The sequence below is a fragment of the Sinohyriopsis cumingii genome, chromosome 18, assembly GCF_028554795.1.
Source record: "Sinohyriopsis cumingii isolate HCF-2022 chromosome 18, ASM2855479v2, whole genome shotgun sequence".
NCBI classification, from domain to species: domain Eukaryota; kingdom Metazoa; phylum Mollusca; class Bivalvia; order Unionida; family Unionidae; genus Sinohyriopsis; species Sinohyriopsis cumingii.
In genome coordinates, this window is record NC_142978.1 from 98,536,459 (window position 1) to 98,560,781 (window position 24,323).

Consider the following 24,323-nt stretch of genomic DNA (forward strand, 5'->3'; position numbering starts at 1 on the left):
TTTTTAGGAGGAAGTTGTGGCAACACAATCAATCAATAAAACAAAGGAACAATTTAATTGCCAGCTAAGAAGACAGAAATAAGTAACAATTTCAAATAGGCAAAACATACAAAAAATAAACAATAAAAATTAAATTAAATATGAAAATAAAACAAAAGCTATTCACAAGTAAAACAGCATGTAATGTTCTGAATATTATTATTTATTGTTGCTTTTCATCTTTTTGAGGAGTTTGGAATATCAGAATCAAACAACTAAAAAGCACTTAACTGCTTGCTAAGTACGAATGTAACTGAAAGGAGGTAAATAACTGCAAGAAATACTATCAGAAATACACTTTCATCTTTTTATATTTTTATTTATAGCACATCATTAACTCATGACAATATGTTTTGTGTTTTTAGGTTTTTAACATAGTTTTAGCAATGTCAATCATATCTCTATGATAGCTGCAGTGTGGCAGATTATAGTGATGTCTACCACTGGGGCATTGTGACACAGACATGTAGCATGATGTTCCCACCCAATCACATTATCCTGACACCAGGCCAACCAGTCTTAACACTAACCTCTTCACACTGAGTGCCAAGTGAGGCAGCTGTTAGTACCAAGTCTTTGGTATGATTTAGCTGGGTTTTCCACATCTGAGATAGGCTCTCTAGCTACTTTGGCTACTTTAATCCTACTATTAATCTGGTGTTCATTTTATTAATAGGGGCTACAGTTAATATCTTTTACATGTCCTTAAAATATTAATAGATACAGCAATGATCCCACAGCCACAATTAATTATAAGGTTATATTCATAAACATGTTATAAATAAATTATTGAAATTGGAAGTAACGCTCTTTATAGCACAATAACAAACTGAAGCAGCAGGAACATATTTCATTTTAAAAAAAGTTGTTTTATTCATTTTGCTTGTTGATACTAAACCAATTTTTTTCTTCTTCTGGTTTTGATTTTGTACCACTTACCACTGATAAAGCATGTGGGTCACACAACTGGTTTTACATAATTTAAAACTTTTAGTTATAATTGCACAAAATGACAATACCTATGACATATTAATATATATTTTTTCTTATTCACATGTTTGTTGGAAATTAATCTACATAACTGAAACAAATAAAAAGAAGCTAATGACATACAACTTAATAATAACATAAATACAGGCCCTTAACCGGATTTGAATGCATTTAATATACATTAATGTACCAGATATCAAACAACCATTTTCCAGTCAATGTTCAATATCATTATATCCCTTTCTTGGAATGACAGTATCCTTTTAGGGGCTAATGGTAATTTCATACCCAAGCAACTGAAATAATGGTAGTTTCATACCTGCCAGTTATGCAGGAATCATTAACTACCTACAATGTATATGGGCAGAACTAAAAAAAATACAGAAGAAATCAACATGATGACTGTGGTACATGGAGCAGCAAGAAATCTAGATAATGGAAGACCAAATTTTTTATTAAAACCATGCGAAAACAGGCGTTTAAATATAAAATATGTGGTTGAAAAGGATGACTTAATTTGTTATGAAAATTCACTTAAAGGTGTAAAGCAAACTGTACCATTAGCACCCTCAGCCTCCAAGCATATCAGTGATCAGATGTGCACAAATATTATATTTCATTAAAGTGAAAGTGTGATTATAACAAGTGTGTCAGCTGGTTCATAGGTTTACCATCAAATTTTGGCAATCATAAATTTATTTCAATTGTTGAATACCAGGGCTATTACAATGACACAATCGGCCTACCACCATATGGAAATTCAAAATCCAACAGAAGTGCATATAAGGATGAGACCTGAGGTGGTGGTTTAAACTTATACAAGAAACCATCCATCAAAACTGCTGCAGATGCTTACAAAAGAACTAGCCAACCTCGAAAAATCCATACATTTCTGAGAAATTTAAAACAATGCCAAAATTACAGGAATAGGGGAAGGGAAAATGAACCTAGGAGAAATAAAGATGAAATACTCAGCATAATACACATGATGAACATGCACCCATTCCTTGCTGAGATTATCCATGGGGAGCCACCAATACTGACATACGCCAAACAAAATTTCCAAAACTTCAGAAGAAATTATATTATTAACAAAATATTTGATTCAACTGGTGTTGCTCATGCAAATAATGATGTGGAGTTTGATGCCAAAAACGTAATTTTGAAAGAAAAACCGTGATATTCTCACACTAACTTTCATCAATTATTATGAAAAATAAATAGAAAGAAATATCATTGACCACTGTATAACTGTCAAAGGATAATTTTGGACTAACAACAGTGAAGAGTCTATGAACAACAGGCTAAAAGTGGCAATAAAATGGCAACCAAACAAGAGTGACAAATTTTTAGTGCAATTGTACAGAGGGTGCTCACCAGTCATTATGTACTTTTGAGAGTGACGTATGTAAGGTGAAGTTCTTCGCATTTAAAACATGCACAATGGAGAGAATGTTGGTATATTTCTTTGCTACATTAATGTAATGTGGATGATATTTCTTTGGATACTGTTCTTTTGGAAATTGTACATGATTTAAGCACAGTGCTAACTAAAATGACTGCTCCCTTGTGCTAAACAATCAGCCTGAATTTGTCTAAAGTACACTATCCATTGCAGCTATTAAAATAGGGAAAATTAATTTTGCCAGATTAGACAATACCAGCTTCTGAAAGGGCAATAAATGAATTACCAAATATATAAAATGTAAAAAAAAGTTATTGGCTCTTTTTTATACAATTTACCTTTTTTGAAAGGTGCACATCTGGAGTAAGGCCAAGCTGTATACTCTATAACTCATATTACACCCATCAATCATACATCAAAATAAAGGGAATTAAAGGTTCTTTGAATTATACCTAAGATATACAAAGTCTTTTTTAAATAGCCAGTATAACCAGTGAGGAAAGCCGGGGAAATTCTTTTTCTGTAAAAATCTAACAATATGCAAAATACGAAACTGTAGAGCGCCGCCACAATATTGTGTGAGTTCAAATGGTCAACATACAACATGCCATGAATGGGAACTTCGGCCTTAAGCCAAAATTCTCGAAATATAAACTCGCTCCTTCTGTGTGGTACATGAAGGCAAGAAAAATAATAATTTTATGAATTTTTATCACTACATACAAATCAGAAAAAGACACAAATAAATGAAATGTGGAAATAAAAATAATTTTCTGAAATAAATGTCATTCCATTTTGATAATTATATATTTATACATGTTTATTTTCTTTTAATACATGGAAATGCCTGCCATAAGGAGCCATGTGCCTAACCTCTGACTGCCTTTTCTACTTCTGACATTATACTAGCTGATTACACTGAAAAAGTAAAAGCTGGATAAAAGAATTTGTTATTCAAATAAAATGTGATTTGAATTTTTTAACAGAAATTTACAGCTTTCATCAGGCAATATATCATGTGAGTCTACCGTTACAGTTTTATGATTTATGTCATATTTTTCTTCTTGCATCTACAATATGCAATTCAGTATTGAAAGCAACTGCAACTTCTGTTACGATAATAATAGGACTACTTTTAAAACGAGACAGTAGTTTTAGGTTAGTCCTATAATGTAAGACATAGCACATGTTTTTGTTTTAGTGCTATGTCTTACTATCCAAATAATGGCCTTTTATAGTGTGTTCTGATGTCATTGACATTGAAATGAGCAATCAAAGTTTCAGGAACATCTCACACACTTGGCAGTACAATATACTTACTGTACTGTCTCTATCCTGGCGAAAGAAAATATGATACTAGCAAATGGATTTATTTTCATGTTCCGTTGACATACATTTGAATTTGTTGCAATGTGACGGTAGTCGAGTTATGCTGAAGTAAGTTCAAGTAGGTACATGCTGGGGATATGTTTCTTGAACGAAACGAACTGTTGCTTACAGTTCCAATAGGCATAATATATTTTTATTCATTTTGTTAAAGAATAATATTTTAACTTAACCCACTTTCAGCATTCCCGGCTTTCACTGCTTTCCAGCCAACTGAAATGTAGGCCAACGAAACTTGAAAACAGGTTGATTTCTTTTGTAAGAATTTGAATTTATTAGAGAAAAGACATCAGAGTGAATAAAGTCTCACTAAAACATTATGACTTTACTTTGTAGAAAAGCGTTATTTTAGTTGTCAGTTGTGTGAAATATTGCTGAAAATCTGACTTTCGCAATGATGTTAGTTGACATCAAAACACGCTAAGCAGCACCGTTATTTAGGCTGCAAGACCTTGATGCCCACAACATAAACATCAGCATCAAGGTCTTACATGTAGGACTAGTTTTAGGGATGTGGTGATTCTATATACTTTATTGTCATTCTTACATGTAAAATTATTATTATTATTATAAAGTACATAGTATTTGTAATAAATGTACTTACAGTAACTGGTATTTTAGATGTTGTTAAGTGAATAAATAAAGTGGTAAATATATATGGTGTAATATTTGCCACAAGACCGGTGCTCTAACGATACGCATTTATAATGACATTAATCGTAGTATGCATCTACTGGCATAAAAATAAATTAGGCACATTTTTTGTTGCAGATTTAGTTACAGAACAACAAATTGAGCTTGTAATTGTATCGCCTTTCTCTATTTGCCAGTGTCTTTTTAGCGTTCTTAGCGACTTCTTAATGTTGCGTGTGCCTTCTAACGGTGTTTATAGTAGGTTCCAACAGCTACAATCGACATCACTGAACATCAACAACAATGACATTTCGTAGTGACTCACGATGAATCACATTTGCAAAGTCAATTAAATCTGTACAATTTGGAATTAACGGTTGGACATACTCTTACTATAGGCGTAATTGAGTGCAGACCTCACCCTATTTCCCGCCACTGTTTACACGGATATTTAGTTATATCACATCCTTGCCCAGATGTCTTTGGTTTCCTCACTTAAATTCACTATCATCGCTTAATACAAATAAAAATCAATATTGTTTTGATTTTCTTCTTTAAATATTAAATTTAAATTATGTATGTTTTATTAAATTTCTCAGTTTAAAATTAACATTCCCTAAAATGGTGTTAAAATTCGAGACAATTAACCAACTCCCGAATGATTGTTAATCATCTAAGAGGCCTCATAAGTGGAAGTAACTTGTTGCAGACGAATCAAAGCAGCTTTGCTTAATTGGCGTTGTCTTTATACAAGTATCTTATACATTTCTGATATCTTTGTAATCTTTTAATGATATTTATTTTGTTTATTTTGAATTGAATGACTTATTTTGCAACTACCCTTTTTGAAATAACTTTAAAAAAGGGAGTACAGCTATTTCTCAGCGGTGTTAAGGTAGTCCTACAAAGTAAAACGTATCACTTGTTGGCATCAAAATATAAATCATGTTATACATGTTAGATCGTAGGAATTGTGTTAGATCTTTTTCTAGCTTTATCTTATCCATTTCTTTCGTAAAGTATTCAACCATTGTTTGTGATCATCACTCTATGATGTCGTTTAAGATTTGGACTAAATCCACCTTTAAATTAAGATTATTAGCTCATCAGTCAGTATTACTGGCGAGATGATTATATAACTGCCCCACGAAATACCACGTGCTCATGTCTATGCTTACAATTTATCTATCAGTCATACATGTACTGTAACAAATTACAGTGGAAGACACTTTTCTCCCTTTTCTCGCAACCTATTTAAGAATCAGCGCTGAAATTTCAAGCTTTACTTTGCATAGTGTAATAAATTGTCTACCTACATTTAGCACAAGCATTCCAGTTCATATGCCTACTCAAGCTTTGACTTACTATCATACCTTTTAGGAATGTGAGGTCATTTTTTCATGCTACTGCTCAACATGGCCATGATCACGCCTGTTTAATATGTATATCAGTGTAAAATTAGCTCTGAATGCTGTATTAATGTTACTGTTGGTACATATCACAACTGTTGTGTTATTGCCGCATAGTTACAAATTTTAAAGCTTCTATGACTTTGACTATCAGCTTCATTAAAAACTTCTGTCATAAATGTAAATCTGCAAACGGTGGCTCACCTAGACCAACAAGTATTCTCTGCCATTTTTTTATGACATTACTGATGGTGGAAACCGACAATGCTTGGCACTGTTTTTGCTGGAATTTTCTGTTTTGCTCTCATAGACTATAGGGCAGTGCCCTAGTAATTAATAAATTTATTTAGACTGACCGTTGTATGTGGATGGTGAGTAAAAGTGAAATAAATGACAAATTACTATTTTGCAAAGTGCATGTAACATATTTATGCCTATATTCTTTATTTACTAGATTTGCTTAAATGTTAATGGCACATGCATTATCATGTAAAGCATGGATTATATTTTCAGGTGCTGTATTTGAGGGAGTCAGCCCATGTCTTTAAGTCACAGAAAACAGGATGTGTATACTTTTCTTTTATGTTGATGATGATGCAGACAACAGTGGATACAGACTAATTTTAGCCAGCAATAGAGATGAATTGTGGACCAGACCAACAAAACCAGCCTCATTCTGGGGAACCAGTCCAGATTGTATTGGTGGTGAGAATAAATGACAAGATCAGTATGCAGGTTTACCACAACCAAAGTGCAGTTATGGTCACTGTGGTCTTTTTAGACTTTTTTAACAAAGAAAACTTAAACCAATAACATCTGCTCTTTTTTAATAAAGTGAGAAGAGTGGATCCTTCATGATTTTAATAAATTTGTTTCTTAGTTCATCTCCAGATGTAAAATTTCAATTTTGTTGATGTACTTTATGTGCCAAATGCATTTATGTATAATATGCACCCAGCTGCATATAGCAGAGAGAGATTGAATTGGCGAGTGAGACTTGATGTCAACTGTCACAAAGGACTTTACATTCAAAACACGTTTCTTTCGCTGTAGTTGGTAACTCGATCTCAGGCTCAAGTTCAGATTATTAATAACTCCAGACCTTTGCATCAGTCACTGACAAATCAGGATCAAAGCTGTTTGTTACCAGACTTTCAGTGTTAACAATGTAAACCAATGTCTCTCAGGAATTCACACAGTTGGCAGACAGGAGTTGAAGCTGTGCATAGCTGAGTGTCAGGGACATGTTGTGTTACAAATTAGTTGAAATGTAATGATTGATGATCAGTTCATTCTAATTGTTCAAGGATTGATTTTAATTGGTTTGAGATATATACTGTATTTTTTATGGAAAATTTCATTTTCACATACTTAGAAATATTGCTTTTTGTGTCTCTGAATTCATTGCATTATAACTGTCACCATGTAACATATTTGCAAAACTCCTGAACCTGAGTGTGTACTAGAATCAACTTTACAGATGGCTGGTTGTGAACAAGCTGCATATAAAATTTTCAGAATCTTTAATATTTTCATTTGAAAAGGGCTAAATAAGGATGGTTCATTCTTACAAAAAATAACCTACTGAATATATTTCTTAGAAATAATATTTGAGCTTGAGTTCACACTCATATTGAGGAAAGTTGTGCATATTGTTCCAGATTATCTCTCTTATACATGAATCTCCATTTGGCTGATACTGGTGACATATGACCAACAAATGTACATGTCTTAAATAATCTAGCGTTGATATAAGAAACATATTGGGTTCATTAATTTACTTTGATTAATTGTCACATCACTAAGGTAAATATGGTATTTTGTCTGATTTTGGGGTTACAAGCCTAAGTTTGAATGGCCTGCTCAGATAGTGATATAAATATAGGGCCATCATTTATGTTAATATTTTATTTAAGTAGCTGTATCAGTGTTATTTTTTGCATCTGCCAATTACTGTCACACCCACTGCTATTTAGGAGTATGAGCATGATTGTGAATGCACACATGGACATGGGAGAACCATAGTAGCACCAACAAACACCTACTTTTTTTTAAATCTTGGAGAATCTTTAACTTCAACAATGTTATCCCCAGACCACTAGCTAAGTCAGAGTGCATGTTGTCTTCAAATTTCAGGGCATTTTAAGTGCAGTCAAGACTCCTCTGGGGGCACCCTGTCAGTGAGGTGGAGCTTTGTTATGCACAATGCTGTATTTAAGGTGCTCAAATGCGCATGGTTTACTGTGTATGACCCCTGCAAGCAGCTCTTTAGAGATTTATGTATGGAGAGAGAGAGAAGTGCCAATTTATCTACATCGTCATCAGATGATTACCAGTATACACATTTCCTAGTTCTAATGAAGATTATTTAATGTATATAATACCAAATCAAATTTAAGGTAATATTAACATATTCGCAATGCCTCAAAAACTGTACTAAAACTACTATACTTTTTCATTTGCAAAAGGGTAATTGACACCTTTTGCAACAAGTTTACACTTTTACTTTATTCAGAGTAGAGTACACTTATGCACTGACTTGATGAGACCTTGTTGATCTTCTCTTGAAGTGTGCAGACTTATGCTAGTGTTTAAACTTGAAAAATAATCCTCTGAGGTATGTACATTTAAATTCTCAATGACAGCCACATCTGTTTTAAAAAAAAAAACAACAACAACAAGACAGATTACCGGTACACTGAAGGTACACTTAATTGTGAACCACATGTTTTGTCCTTGAAAAGTATTGACCCAATCTTGAGGCTGAATATACATGTACACAGCTACAAACTATAGTTCAATTCTGACTGCATTTATAATGTATGAGACTGATCATTTAAATTTATGGGACTGTATTGTTCTTTCCAATCGGGGTATTGTGTTTTTAATTTCATTCATCACAATATAACCCTTTTGGAGACTTAAGTGGCCCTAATTAAGACTTGGCTTAAGCAGATGTTCTGCAGAAATATAGTGACCATTGTTGTTGTTTTTGCTGTTGTAGGGTTTAACGCCATTTTTCAGCACAATATAGGCTATACATGGCAGCCAGTATCAGTGGTGGAGGAAGAACCCGGAAAGAACCACCAACCCATGAGAAGCTACTGGCAAGCTTTTTCATGTACCCACATTGGCCGAACCCGAGACTCTAACCCACGCAGACAGAGGTGAGATGGCAGTGAGCACTTTAGACCACTTGGCCACTCAGGGCCCAGTGACCATTTTAAACACTGTTACAAAATTGGAGCATCAGAAGACATGTCAGTTTTACTTGGGAAAGGTTCATTACCTAACACACAGTTATCTGACTTGGCATGTTGTACTTTACTGCTCAGATTATGATCCCATCATTAACAGTGGAAGTTTGGTAATTTTTCCTAATTAATCTGACCTCAGCTTATGATTGCAAAAAGTTCATCAGTTATATGGAAATGATGTGTCAATAACCTAATTGTAACATCGATCTAAGATGTTTAATTGTTTCAATGCAGTTTCCAATTTCTTTCAATAATATTTAGCAGATTTCTGTATTTGATATACTGCTTTGCAGCTAAATTAGATTAATTGGAAGACATAGGATTGATTCATCATCCCTCTCTCTCTCTCTCAAATGATAGCTGTTCAGTTTACATTTCTCTAACATGATGTAATGTCTTTTCAGAAATAAAAGACCTATCAGTAGCAGTAATGTCAAGTTTGGTCTCTACATTTATCTCAAATTGGTTAAGTGCTTTCTACTGCATATTACGGAACCCTCTACTTAAAACGAAACAAAAACTTTAGAAAGTGCTAATGGATCTATTTCCAGTACATTTAGTGCAATGAATCTTAATTTTAAAAACATTCTTCATTACAATGTTATCGGAATGTACAGATGCATTCATTTCCTTATTTCTGTCACAGTTTGCACAATATACTTTGTTAAGTGTCACATAAAGTAATATTGCACTCCCTACAGTGAAAAGAATGATAAGGAATGATAGATGTCAAACGTTTTAAAACAATTCACATTCTTACTGATGTAAAACAATATTGCACAAGATCTGATAGTTACCCTATGCACAAGCAGGGCTGGATCAGGTCAAGTATTGGAGGTTCCAAATTTCAAAAGGGCCCAAACTTTCCTCGAAAGGGCACCAAAGCTGAAGTCTTTGTGACTGTTTACTCAAAGCATATTACCCAATAAACGTTAAAATGATGGTCAAATTTAAAGTAACTGTACGACTGTGTGCGTGTACTTTTTTTATTATGTGGGAAACCATCACCCCCACCCCATCCCGTCACCCAGTTGTGGGATTATAGAGGGGTGATTTAAACTTTAGATTTGTTTTATAAAAAGGAAACCATGCAATTCCTTTTCTTATTTGAAATAAATTTATCTTGTGATGAAAAAAACAACAAAAAAGATCAAGGACAAAACGGGAAATAACAATCTAGCCCCATAAATTAAATAGCTGGTCCCTTGCAGTAAATGTGTAGTTCAGACTGAACAAGTATATATATATTCACAAAACAACCAGTGTATTGTTTGGCGAATATGTTTGGTATTATCCCGTATGAAAAATATAAATATTTGTTTCCTCAGTGAAAAACCAATCTGAATTATTACATCATGCAAATGTATAACTGAGCTAATGGACTTGTCTAATACATTTTCAGTACCCTGTTGGTAGCCTCATTTTCCTACATTGAGCCTCACTAATTTGATATGTTGATGCGAATCTGGTCTTCGATCCAGTATTTACTGGAAAAGACGAAACTTAAGGTCAAAGTGTATTTAATTAAAAATGTATAATACATCTGCATAGCCATGTGGCCCATTGACAGTGGATTTCATAATTACAACAATAACGATTTATTTAATCAGGTTTTAATTGCCAGTGGAATATAATAGTGCCCTTGTATTGTTTACACAAGGAATAACACACTCGTTTTTTTCTTCTCTCTCTCTCTCTCTCTCTCTCTCTCTCTCTCTCTCTTGTATGTAGACACATTAACTGAAACAAATATAAAAAATTTCAAGTAACATTACAAGTTGATTGGACCTGGATCATCTTCATAAATTTGCCCACAACAACAAATATTTTTTAAAAAATACACTCGACATTTACATAATTTTACACGTTGACACGTTACAGCCCCAACACATACACACACACACACGATAGTTTATAATGTATTTGAGTACTTTAAAAACAAACTAATTTGGTTGAAAACAACATTAGACAAAGCAATGTATATTTTTTTATGACAGTACTATTGGTTGCCAAGCATTGCATGTCACATAAACCTTGTTTAAATCTGAACCCATTATTTTTTTGTACACAGTCAATACATGTACTTGAAAATAATATTTTTTACATATAATTTTTCATACTCTGAAAAGAATAATAATTTTTGCATGTATGAATATATATATATATATATATATATATATATATATATATATATATATATATATATATATATATATATATATATATATATATATATATATGTACAGCCTTGTGACTGGGTCACTATGTAATTTGTAAATTCAGAATTTACTCGTTTTTCTTGGGTTTTTTTTTAAAAACAAAAGCATCTGTCAACTGGAACTATTTAAACTTTAGATGATTAATTTTCATGTTTAAATAGCAAGATAAATGTACACTGTTCAAGAGAAGATCAGTATGGTGTGCCTCTCATCAGGTCAGTGCATAAGTTAGTTCAGATTTCTTTGAATAAAGTAAAAGTGTAAAAATATTGCCAAAAGAAGTCAATCAACCTTGTACTGAATATACAAGACTTTTTTTATTGTCCCAGTATATTGATAGAAATTAAAATCACTTGATTCTTAAAATGGTACCTGATTATAAATCATGCATGATGTCTCGATCTTTTCATGGGTGGTCATCATTCATTGATAATTCAAATGTGAATCAATTAAACTTCCATTGTTAATGAGTGGACCATAATTTGAACTGCATGTATAAAGTGTAATGAGCCAAGTCATTCATATGATGGAAGCGCAACTTTTCCGAAGTTGAAACTTACAGTATCTTCTGATGCTCACATTTTATAATAGTGTTTACAATCGGTCACTGTCATGTTTTTCCCGAACATCTGCTGAAACCAAATCTTTGTTAGAGAGAGATCATTTATATTTCTAAAATGGGGGTTGGGGGTAAATCTTGAAAACTGTTTTCTTATTCTAGTTTGTGGAATAAAAAGGGACACGATGCCATTCTTTGCTTTTCTTGAAACAAACTTGTCTTGTGATGATTGAAATAATAAAAAATGCCAGTTGGAAATAATAAATTTAGCTGCAGAAAATTAAATGACAGTCCCTTACAGTACACATGCACTCAGAATTTAACTATCTCATAGTTGCTTACCTGTATATTCATTCTCATTAATGGGCTATTACTGCTTTAGGACTAAACATGTGGTTCGCATTTAAGTATAAATTTAGTGGGTTTTTTTCTTGCTTGTGTTTTTAAACAGAAGCTGCTGCTATCTGGAATTTAATTGTCCATACCTCAGAGGATTACTTTTCATGTTCAAAAAGTAGGATAAATTTACACTATTCAAAAGAAGTTCAACAAAGTCAGCATCTCATCAAGTCAGCATGCAAAGTTTCTAAAAGTTTGGAATATACAAGAATTTTAAAATTAATTTTTATTGTCCATATGTATGATCGAAATAAAGATCGCTGATTTCTGAAATGGCATTTGATTGTTAATCACTCATAACTTATTGTTATTTCCATGGGTAGTCTTCATTGATTGGTTGTCGAAATGTCAATCAGTAATGCCAGTCAGCCACTCCACAGTGGATATACCATCAACATGCCAGCAGAGGCATGGTGGTGATTTTTAAGTATTTTATTGCCCTGTCGCAGAGTGTTGACGCAGAGTGAAAGTGGAGGTGAATAGGTACCCACCGCGATGCTTGGGGTTCCAAAGATACACATCAGCTGTACGTAGATGGATATTTGTATTTGCTTGTCATCAAAAAATAACAAGATAATTATTATTTCACAGTTTATGTTCATCCCTTTGATCCTGATTCATGTAATATATGTTCCTAACCCACAAAAACATGAATACTCTCAATATGTTGAGTAAAATCATTCTGTCATGTTTTTAATTTTTATTGTAATCAAAATGCCATTTTACTGTGTATTTCATAGGTCTGGATGAAGAACCAGGGCGTGAGGGAGGAACCTGGCTGGGGATTAGTAAGGAGGGTAAAGTGGCTGCTCTTTTGAATATCCTGGATATCCTACATCCAGATAAAATAGGGAGAGGTAATACATTGTTCCCTCACTACAAAGTCCTTAAATAAACTGCAGCCTCTCTTATAATGTAGTTTTGGTTATGAATCCTATTCATTGGTTCAATCTATTCTGTTAGGGGCCGTCCGTTTAGTATGTACACATGGAGGGGGAGGGGGGTTAACCCAAATGTGTATGCTTGTGTTCAGGTGGGGTCTACTGATAATGTACGTATGCATAGGAAACGGGGGAGGTGAAACCTCGATAATAATTTGTCTAATACATAACCTGTGTTCAGTCAACATTTGAATTTTAGCAGACACTAGACAAACTTTTTAAAGTTATGCAGCTTATTTCTTTGATGCAGCCAGACATTCAGCATCAGTGGACTATCTGTTTTATTAAACATGTTAATATTATTCCTTGATCGTTTCTGCATGGATTAAATATAGGCCATTCTATAGAATGGGGGGGGCATCAGGTGTCTGTACGGATGTAAAAAAGTATGCATGTGTACAGGGATGAGGGAGTGGGTCAAGCTTTGCCAGACTTTTGCATACGTACTAAATGGATGGCCCCTTATTTGAATGTATTTTATTTACTTGGATTTTTAGAACAAAGTATATAGACCATATCGATGGGGTGGGTTAGGATTGTGGACATAAGAAAATATTTCTTGAGTGACATGGAAACATGGTATTTTCATGAGTGCAAACATGCCAACTGTTTCCACTTTACCTGTGAAATACTTTTTCATATCCTCAAAAAATGTATATTTTCGTCTTGTTATATATTTGGTGATCAGTAGGAAAAAAGAACAAGCATCTACAATTTGTCAGTTGATCAGCTGATTGATTATAGCAAACTAAACATAAAATTTTACAAAATGATTTAGGAAACTTGAAAAAAATACCATATTTCCACTACACTCGTGAAATCTTATAGCCATCATAAATACTTTTATTTGATTTTATTATTTGGTAATAACAGGCAAAGAAAAAAGAAATGAACAAGCATCTATAGTACAGTAATCAGTCAAAACCAAACTTAACATGAAAAAAAGTTTGATATATTACAAGTCAATACATCATTATTCATATTGATTGAAAATATTGTACATTCATGAAGAAAAATAAAATTTATATTTCTCTATAGGTCAGATAGATTAAATATGAGAAACTTAAATCAGGATATACATGATATAAAAACCCGTGTATGATAACAACGCGCAAATTGTAAGTAGATATTGGTGAAGACTTGAAGATGAAACTCAGCAATAAATATTGGAGTTAATGGTAAGTTCAACTACAATGTCAACACTTTATTTCTTTCTACTGTATCAGTTCATAATAGATGTTACTTTCATTCACTATCACTACTATCATAGATAACTCTTTTCCTTTGAACTATTATGGTCCATGCTGCTGAGGTTTGAAGTATACATACAGGTAATGATCCTGCCTGGCTGCCATCCAGTTTTGTGGGCAATGAATTTACTGTCTGCTGGACATTGGCACAAAGTTTTTTGGCTGCATGCTGTTCTGTTGATCATGGGAAAAAATGTGTTATTACTGAACATGCAACTTTGGCCTGGGAGTTATCTGCCTTCTCATAGCATTTCATGATGTGGGAGACCTTAATGTCAGTAGCTATGCACTTTGGTACACTGGCAATAGAGATAGTGCTTTGTACATTGAATAGGAATTACTTCTATGCAGAATATTGAGTTTATTATAATAATTAAGGCTGTTTATGTTCTTATGTCCAGCAGTTTGCACTTTGGAGGCAGGCCCTCATAAAAAAACTTTTGAAGAAGCTGTTTCATCACTGTAAAATTAACTCCCCAAATATGGAATTAAAAAATTAGATCTTGAGATTATTTTCTTTAGAAATTTATGAAATTAGCAAGTTATGTAGTCGTAGATAACAATGAATTCTGACACAGGGAGAATATTTGAGTGCATCAGAAATCTCTTAATTGATAGCAGAAGGGGGAATTTAATATTGCTGTTGTCTATTCATACTTCACATGGCTGTGCTATTTCCATTTTAAGGTGATAGTAGAACAATTATAAAACTAAGAGTCATGAAATGTTACCCACTCCAACACATTTTTGTTAACTTCATGGACCAAAACATTGTTAGCACAATTAGGCAAAAGAAACACTTGAGGTAGACAATACAATATTTTTGGGTAGTCATATTTATGTATTGATATGTACATGTTCCAGGTAGTTTTGAGGCCATTACTGCAATTTATCTTTTTTAAATACATTTTGGAACAATTTGGACATTTAATTCTTTCACAAAAACCTTGTTAGCACCAGTATGCTAAAATACATTAACACTGTTCAACTCAAGTGTTATGTGAGATCTTTTTTTCACCATAAATGTTTTTGAAAGGTATCTATGTTATGCTGTATACCTTTAGCTTGTTAATCATTTGTCTATAGTTAGTCCAGATTCCTCCTTCATTTCAGCCATTATGCTTTACACTTTATTGATTCCAAGAGCATTTCTATTACGCTATGGTTTTCCACAGGTGGAACTAATATGACTAGTTGCTAGAAGTTGAGGTTGCCATGGACTAACATCTCTGCTGGTCATTTCTCCAGAAAGGGTCTATATAGTCTTACATGGTCTCAGTCGGGCATTTCAGGCACAACATACGCCCCTGGCTTTGTTGATTTTATGTCTCTTGCTTTTGAGGAAGAGTCTTTTTTTGTTTGCCTTTTTTACGAGTAAATTATGTATTCATCACAGTTTTAATCTTGTTCCAGGGACATGGCACCCTTGCACATTTCATGTATTTCTCTGCCATTCCTAATTCCAAAATGAAGACCTCACACTATCCAGGTGATCAGTGAGAAGAGGGTACATAAAGAGCTAGAACTCCGGCATTGTCCCTGATATCAAATTCTGCTTAGAGATGGGATGCACAAGTGATATTGCCAGTGAGGCAATAAAAGTGGTATAACCACTGTGGTGATGCCTTGGGTTTGTTGCCATTTCTTTTGGATTTCATCTGATTTTACTTGCATTATATGATTTATCTGGCTTTGGGAGAAAAAAATTATAAATTTTTTGTAATTGAAAACTGATATTAGTTCTCCCTTAAATACCTCTGAAGGGATGAAAAACTAATTCTGAACCATCTTTTTTCTTCACACTTGAAAGAAAGATGAAAAAAGGTTTCTCCAGTGGTATGCAGTGTTTGAGTCTAAGATCACCTTTCTATTCCAGGAACGTTGTGAATAGAGAAACATTTCCTTCAGTTTTCCACTTGGTATTGATATTGTAATGGATTGGGGGTGGGGTATGGGCTAACTTGTGTAAACGTAATAATAAATTGCAAGAATGCTCAAAGTCAGGACCTTTTTATTTTTGACTATGAAATTGTGGTAAGATGCTTAGTACAAGAAATATGACTAAAACATGAATGTATGTGTTTGATTACGTGTAACGTATGCAATTCATAAATGTTATAATATGCTGGCCTTCATAACCTTAACATAATCATTCAGCGAGAAATGGACGACCCACGGAGTATTTTGAAAGTTAACCCTAAATTCTTAGTGTGGCGGGAGATAGCTGCTTATTTATGTGGCACCATATTACTTTTATATTAAGCTTGACTCAATAGCAGTGAATTGAATTTGTTTGAATTGAATTGATTCCTATTGTTGTACTATATATAATTCCAGCCTAGTTTTGAGAATAAAGAAAATTTGTAGACTTGTCTTATTTTTATAAGTATCTGTGAGCTTTTTAACGCCATCCAATAAAGTTGTAATTATAACTACCTCAGTGGTGGAGAGATGTTGATTAAAGCGCTGATGTTGACAGCTATCTGCCAAATTTCGAATTTCACTCCTATTTATACTCTTTGGAAAGTAGTCATGTGATGTAAACATAACCAATCATTGCTTGTCCGGGACGCCAAACAGGTCTGGTGGTGCCGAACAGATACTCTACAACCAGCGACACAAACTGAGGGTTAATATACAATTTAACTATCATCACTTGTCCATTCACACTCTGTCATTAGCAAATATATAAACATTACATATTTTGTCGTGTCCGTCAAACGTCAACGTACTTGAAATCGTAACCAAGACAGTTAAGCTTGGGTGAAGAGTACACAACTGCCGATGAACGCTGATAACATTGAAAATATACTGACCAGCATAAAAACGAAGAATACACCATTAAATATTCAAAACATACTTATTCTAGTATAAAAGAAGGCCAGCATTTACAATCAACAAGTGAAATTTAATTTTAAAAAATGTGCACTTGACAAATTTACTGTGTGGAACCGGTCATGTGATCTAGTGTCGGCCATCTTGCCTGCAGACGTATTTTTCGTGATGTCAGCTGTTGGAGTCATAGAGCTTAGTGCTATTCAAATGATGAGTTGTCATGGGAATTTAAGGGTGATAAACATATTTCTTGGTGTGACAAATTCATATGAAATAAGATTCCAGAAGATTTTGTGAGTATATAACGATGTGCGAGGTTGAATTTCATGACACATGTTACCACATGACCGGCAATCACAGTTGACATAAACATGAACGGTTTAATACAGATATCAAGGTAAGTCGCGATCTATACACTTCTGATACATTACAGTGTTTAAATTCATTCTTTCAGCAGTTTATATGTTCATTGACATGAACAACATGTTAAATTTATGACATAGAAAAACCACCCTTCCCATCCATCCTATTACAGCTTTAGAGCCCCAGGTCTATTACAATATGCTTTATTTGCAAATTCAGAAACTGATCAACCTACAATGGATTCACTTTTAGAAAACTGTTACTTTGTTGTATTGCCATTTTTCAATAAATGAAAATTGCCATCAAAGAGACTGCACTTGCTTGTCACAAACTTCCACAGTCTGTATCATCAATTTATTTTATTTTTGTTGCAGGTGAAAACATAGCAGGTGAATTTGTTAAAACATTTTTATCTAAATAAATGAAGAATAAGTCGTTTTGCGTACCTTGTCTTAATATTTCCTCTTGCAGAGGATCTCTGTTAAGGGGAGATAATTCATTAAAAAGTACTTCCCTGGGTCTTGGAAAAAATAATTTCAAACGTGATATTACCAATGAGGCAGTAAAAGTGGTATAGCCACTGTGGTGATATCATTTTACTCCCAGTGATACATTTCAATGTCTCGTTATGAAATATGCAATAGGGAATATCTTGTGTATTTTTAGTATTTAGTAGCTATATGGAAATATTTGACAAGTGTAGTGGAAACATTATGTGATATATTTTTCAGCAAAAAACATTGATTTGCTTAGAATTGGTCTCAATTCTTTGCCAACTTGAATAAGAGCTGTATTACCACATCAATATAAAGAGGTTCAAGGCTTTACAATAATTTAGAATATTGACTTTTTACAGATTTAGCTCATAGTGCTGCAAAATCTGTAATTTGCCAAATGATGACTTTTCATACAAAAATAAGATTTTTAATTTCATTAATACAATTCTTGTGCAGATAGATATAGTGAACATTGTTGGTGGTATTCTGTTGTAGCAACTTCAAAGAGCAATTTTATCTGACAGACTTAATATACAACCAACCATTGCACGTTTGGTGTAATCATTACACTTTTGTTCACCAAATTATGTTTTCCATGAGACTGCCTTACACTTTTTTGCTACATTAAAAACTTAAATAAAAATAAAGCAATAAAAAGTTGTTTTTGTCATTTTATTATCATCTCTTTCATTCCACTCGTATAAATATGAGAATATTTTAAAAATGTGACTGCTGCAAAAAAGATTTTGAGTACTTTCCTTATTTTCTTTTTATAGCAACTGTATATGACCCATTTAGAAGAAAACAGACAGGGTTTCTTCATAGGTGAACTTTGCCTAACAAATTAATTTTTTGATGAGCTAGTCAGTTAGTGAATCAGTCTGTATTTTTAAAGAAAGTGGTGCCAGATGTTAGGCAAAATGCTTTATGGTGTGAGCTGTGGATGTAATATAATGGAAAATGTTAGAGCAGATGGATTTTTTCAATTTTCAAAACATGTCAGATCAGAAGAAATTACAGATCAACACCACATTACAAAACTTTAAAAGAAGAATATGAGAATAATGTAATACACCACTCTGAGCACCTGACCATGATCATTGCAGAATTCCAGCTCATGCTCATTCAGCAAAAGTTACACATGTAGACTAGTTGCATTGAGTGCTGGATAGAAATGCTTTTTCAGAATATTTTGTGTTTATATTCTGGTTGTAATCTATATGGATTTTGCCCTCTGTGACAAGAATTTTGGCCTGCTGTAGAACCAGGTTAGTTGTAAAAATTTATCTTTATATACATGCTGTAAGTCTGGCATGTAATATATAGATGACACTTTTTATGCCCAAATTACACTTTTTGGCACTTATGCTAGCAATAGTTACACTTATACCTCTCGGGGGTTGGCATTTATGACTTAAGAGCATAATATTTATAAATCAAAGATTTTATTAATTCTAAGAGTACGAATAAGGATTTTTTACTTTGTTTATTTCTGCATTGTATGGCCTGGACAAGTTTACAGTATAGTTTAGTAAACTGACGCTGCAACCAGTTTTTGACTGTCACTTTATTTTAGTTTGCAATCAACACTCATCTAATCCTGGTTTACTCATGTATCTGTCCCCAGTGAAGAAGGTTTGGACAAGCTTTGATGATTAGCATTATCCCATACAACTATTAACCATCTGTCATAAAGTGTAATAGCTAAACTATACTGTACTGGACAGGTGTCACTGAATATTAAATAAAATGGGTCATGTTAAGTTCAGTCTCTGACAATTGGCATTATTCATGTGGATAAGAATTTGTTTAAAAATTTGTAATTTTTCTTGTTTGGAGTTTATTTTTAGGCATTGATGGCAAATCATTGATTACAGTGTGTGCTATATTCTGTACATATTTTTTTTATGTGTTCATCATGATAGAGGGAGAGAAAAAAAGAAAGATGGAAGGAGCAGGATACGAAATGTGAAATAGGCCTAAATATTGAAATATAGGTTTTAATCTCATGCATAAAGTGCAGATATATATTTAAATGGGGAAAAAGATAATTTCAACAGTGGTATCATCACTGTGGCAGTAAAAGTGGTATCACCTCTGTGGCATAATCAATTTTCTCTCACTGACACATTTTAGTACATGTATCTCATTATGAAATATATGATAAAATGTCATTTTACATCACAACTTATCTTAAAAATTATGTGACATTTTTTTTATTGTACTGTAACATCATAAGGTGGTCACATTTACAGTGCAGTTCACTTTGATGGTTCTTATGAACACTGTTGTAATGATTGAGCCCTGTACCATTAAATATTTTGTTGTTAATTTATGGCATATCAAACCTATAGTTTCTTGGAAGTAAAGCAACAGAAGCAGCAGACTGGTTAATACACCAGCTGAGATAAATTCGACACGATCTTGTGGAACATCTTTTCTCTAAAAGGTTCAAAGATGAACACAAAATACACTTGTTAGGTTTTATACCCTCCCTTCCCCCTCCCCCAGTCAAACTATGGAGAGCAGCAAAGAGAGCAGCTAAGTAAAAATATTGCCCACTATCCATTGGATTTTGAAGACAGAAACTTGTATATTTAATGTCTCTATGGTTAGAATGATGTGGCTGTAAGCACCTGTGTGGGGATGCTTGTGTGCAGTGCTAAATCTGCCAACTTTTTTTTGTTTAAAGTGTATTAAATGCTTCAGAGAAAACAGATGTTAATTTGTTTTCCCCTATTCAATTTCAGTGAGCTTATATGAAAAGGTAACTTACTCTCAGTTGGATGACCTATCAAATATTTAGGTTATGTGCACTGGAGGGGACAATGGAGTCAGCCTATTTGCCCAGTAATGTATCCCATGATGATGTTTTTGGACTTTTCAGAAGAATATAGTTCATATATAAAATATGACATTGTACTTTAAGGATTTTCTCCTTGTTTTATTTTTGTTTTGTATGCATGGTTTTATACCAAACTTACCTTTACTATACAGGCAGAAGTGTGCTGATGTGCTGTTAAACGCTATACCTGTAAACAAATCACTGAAGCCTTACACATTGAATTTTTAAATAGGAAATAAAATGCATGGTATGATGGACCTCATTAAAAATATTTTGCCAGGGTTTGATTTTCAACATTGAATGCCATCCTTAGACATTGTTTGCCTCTTATTGGTAGAGTAATGTCCCCTTATTTGATGTATCCATTTCTATTTCCACATGTATACTGTGCTGATTATTCTTAGAGTTCAACCTGATTAGTAAGTGAAAGAAGCTCTAAGATGTTTTGCTTATATGCTGATGTTCAGTGTAATTCCATGAGCAATTACCCTCTCCTTCAGTGTAATTCCATGAGCAATTACCCTCTCCTTCAGTGTAATTCCATCAGCAATTACCCCCTCCTTCAGTGTAATATCATCAGCAATTACCCTCTCCTTCAGAATTTTAATAGCCACATTTCCAAGCATTATCTTTGAACTTCTTGTAAAGTTTAGGAGGCCTAACCTATCCATTGTTAGTGCTCACTAAAACACATTCTTATCAAGTAACTTCAACTTCACCCCATGGGACAAAGTTTTTATGTCAGTTCATTTGAAAGACTTTTGATAATATGCTACCAGACCAAATCTTGGTTTTTGCTAGAAGGTGAGGTTTATGTAATAAGATTTGACTGTCATTTTCCTTTTTTCCCCAAGTCTTTTATTTTGTAGCTTTTTTATCTTTGAGGGGAATATATTTAAACCACTTTATTTTCCTGTAAATTCCTGTAAATTTTTACAATTCTTTTACCTTTAACTTAGCAATATACAGACCTTTCTCAGAATTTATTCAGGTGTTCATATGACCCTTGGCCATTAAGTCAAAAACGAGGCTAAGCAATGCACTTACATTAGCAGTTATATCATCGATGGCTACTTGTGAACACATCAAGGAGCAAAAACTGATCAATATTATTGTATTCCGTTACCTAGCAGAGACAGTTTGGGGGAGGTTGTGTGCTGAACTGCCATGCCTCTTTAAAAATTGAGCTTGAAAACACAAGTAGAACATTTCTTAGAGTAAGTTTTCTTTAAAGTTAGATGGTTAAATAAATGCAGTGGAAACGATTAAATGCAGAAGTTTCTGAGGTTTCATTCCTTGAGTCGCCAACAGGGTGTACATGCCACTGACACTTATCTATGCCCCACCACACCACACCACACCATAAGCTATGTTCCTGGTTCTGCCTTCATGGATTGGAAATGCTAGAATCTATAATGACTTAAGCTGCCAATATATTCCATCTGATTGACTGACTGCCTGCATGCTTTTAACAAATCTGCAACTTAGGACTAGACAGATTTCTTGTCCGATAAGTACAAGTTAAAAATTTGCTGAGCAGGTTGATTTATTTTTTGTTGCATGCCCAGAGTACTTGTATGAAATGCAGGATTTTTTGGCAGTTTCATGAAAACTGCACTTTTGAGCAAAATACTGTTTCTTGATGTCAGTTATATTTATTAAGTAGTCCTGTATCTTTAAATTAGCGTAATTCTACTACATTTTCTAATTGCACATTTACCTATATTTATTGTTGTAAAATTAGCGAGCAAGTATAAATAGCATACACCCAAATTTGCATGATATAAAAGGCTGTTAGCTTAAGTCACCTGGCCTGCTTGATTCAATGGAAAGCAAAACCGGGACCTGGCGATAAAACAATGTGAAATGAATACAAGGCGTCCCAAGTTTTAGGGCACTAGACAATGATTTAAGCATTGACTTTGCTAAATTTAATTTTATAATGCAAACAAAGCATAGCAGTTCCGACTTTTAAGATAAACAAAAGTCAGATTTGTATTAAAATAAGAAAGAATGTTATCAGATCAATTTTAATTTCTTATAAATAGCACAAGTAATTTTTGACACTATGCACATTATGCTGTCAAAATTTTGATAATGTCAAAACTTGCTAAAGGGATGTAAGCAGTTGGCAAGCAGGGACTCTGTTTATCATATTTTCCCCAGTCTGATATCTCTAATGCTCTATGCATATGCATTCTAGGCAGGCTGAGACTAAATTAAATGGCAGATCATTATCAAGGCTTTTTGTGTTAATTATCCTATCAAATGAACAGGTCTGATCCAGCCTGCCACAGCATTATAATGTAGGTCATTGGGTGAATGCTTCTTGCAGTCAGGTAAATCTTAAATGGGTAAATATTAATAGATCTTATAAGATTTCATTTGGTTAGCTACCTACAGTCTATTTCATGATCTATTTCAGGTTTCTTGGTGCGCAATTTTTTGACATCCAAATTAAGCAGTTCATGCTATCTCAAGGATGTAATGAAACACAGAGAACAATACAATCTCTTCCACCTTGTCTTAATTGATCTTAGGTATGTAACAATCTTTTCATTCCCTTGAGCTTTTCTGCAGAAAAGCAGAAGTATGCTTCCATGTCATGTGTTTCAGCTAGAAATTTTGTAAGGTTGAGGGAAAAGGAAAAATTGCACAGATTGTTAACAATTTAGCTTTTACAATAATTATGCACCATTATAAAAACAATAAGCTTTATGCTTTCTGTTCTGTGTGCATAGCTGCCAAGTGTCCTGTTTTTCCCATATTTGTCCCATATTTTGGACGTGAATATGGGTGTACATTTTTCTTGTTAAAAATCCATTTTTGTTGTAAAAAAATAGATTAAGAATGTCCTTGCAGTTTTCTGTTTTGGATGGGCACCAGGTTCTTTTCTTAGTGTAAATGTGTTGTGAGTGTGTGTGTGATTTGGATTTTTAACATAGCTTTAACAATTTTTCAGTCATATCTCTATGATTTCTGCAGTGTGGCAGTTTATAATGATGGGGCATCATGCTGCTGAAATATAGCATCATGTCCCACCCAGCACATAACCTGACACCAGGCCGATCAGTTTTAGCACTAACTTCTTAATGCTGAGCAGGAGGCAAGGCAGCTGTTAGTACCATTTTTATAAGTCTTTGATATGACTCAGCTAGGGTTTGAACCCCATGACCTCCCACATTCAAGGCAGACACTCAAACCACTTAAGCCACCAGAGTGGTATATGTATGTATATAGAGTCCTAAAATATGATGGGTTCATTCAAAATTTAGGCTGTCATGCCAGTCTTTAAC

The 24,323-nt window shown here is 33.7% G+C and overlaps 2 protein-coding genes across 5 annotated transcripts in view; one reads left to right on the forward strand and one right to left on the reverse strand.

Moving 5' to 3' along the window:
• Positions 1-4,960, reverse strand: part of LOC149777568 (leucine-rich repeat-containing protein 14-like) — a 47,645-nt gene extending 42,685 nt beyond the window's left edge. For 2 of the 4 annotated variants that reach the window (XM_089942182.1, XM_089942179.1), the window contains exon 1: positions 4,875-4,960. The gene's annotated coding sequence lies outside the window, so the exon portion shown is untranslated. Of the gene's footprint in view, positions 1-2,772; positions 2,839-4,869 lie in introns of those variants that run through there. The other 2 variants (XM_089942180.1, XM_089942181.1) reach the window with 2 other exon arrangements.
• Positions 4,961-5,123: 163 nt separating this feature from the next.
• The window catches only part of LOC149777569 (transport and Golgi organization protein 2 homolog), a 48,694-nt gene continuing 29,494 nt past the window's right edge, over positions 5,124-24,323 (forward strand). Inside the window, exons 1-4 of the mRNA XM_089942183.1 lie at positions 5,124-5,206; positions 6,376-6,567; positions 13,037-13,153; positions 23,453-23,567. Coding sequence (XP_089798309.1) covers positions 6,426-6,567; positions 13,037-13,153; positions 23,453-23,567 — 374 coding nt within the window. The 5' untranslated portion in view covers positions 5,124-5,206; positions 6,376-6,425. The remainder of the gene's footprint in view (positions 5,207-6,375; positions 6,568-13,036; positions 13,154-23,452; positions 23,568-24,323) is intronic.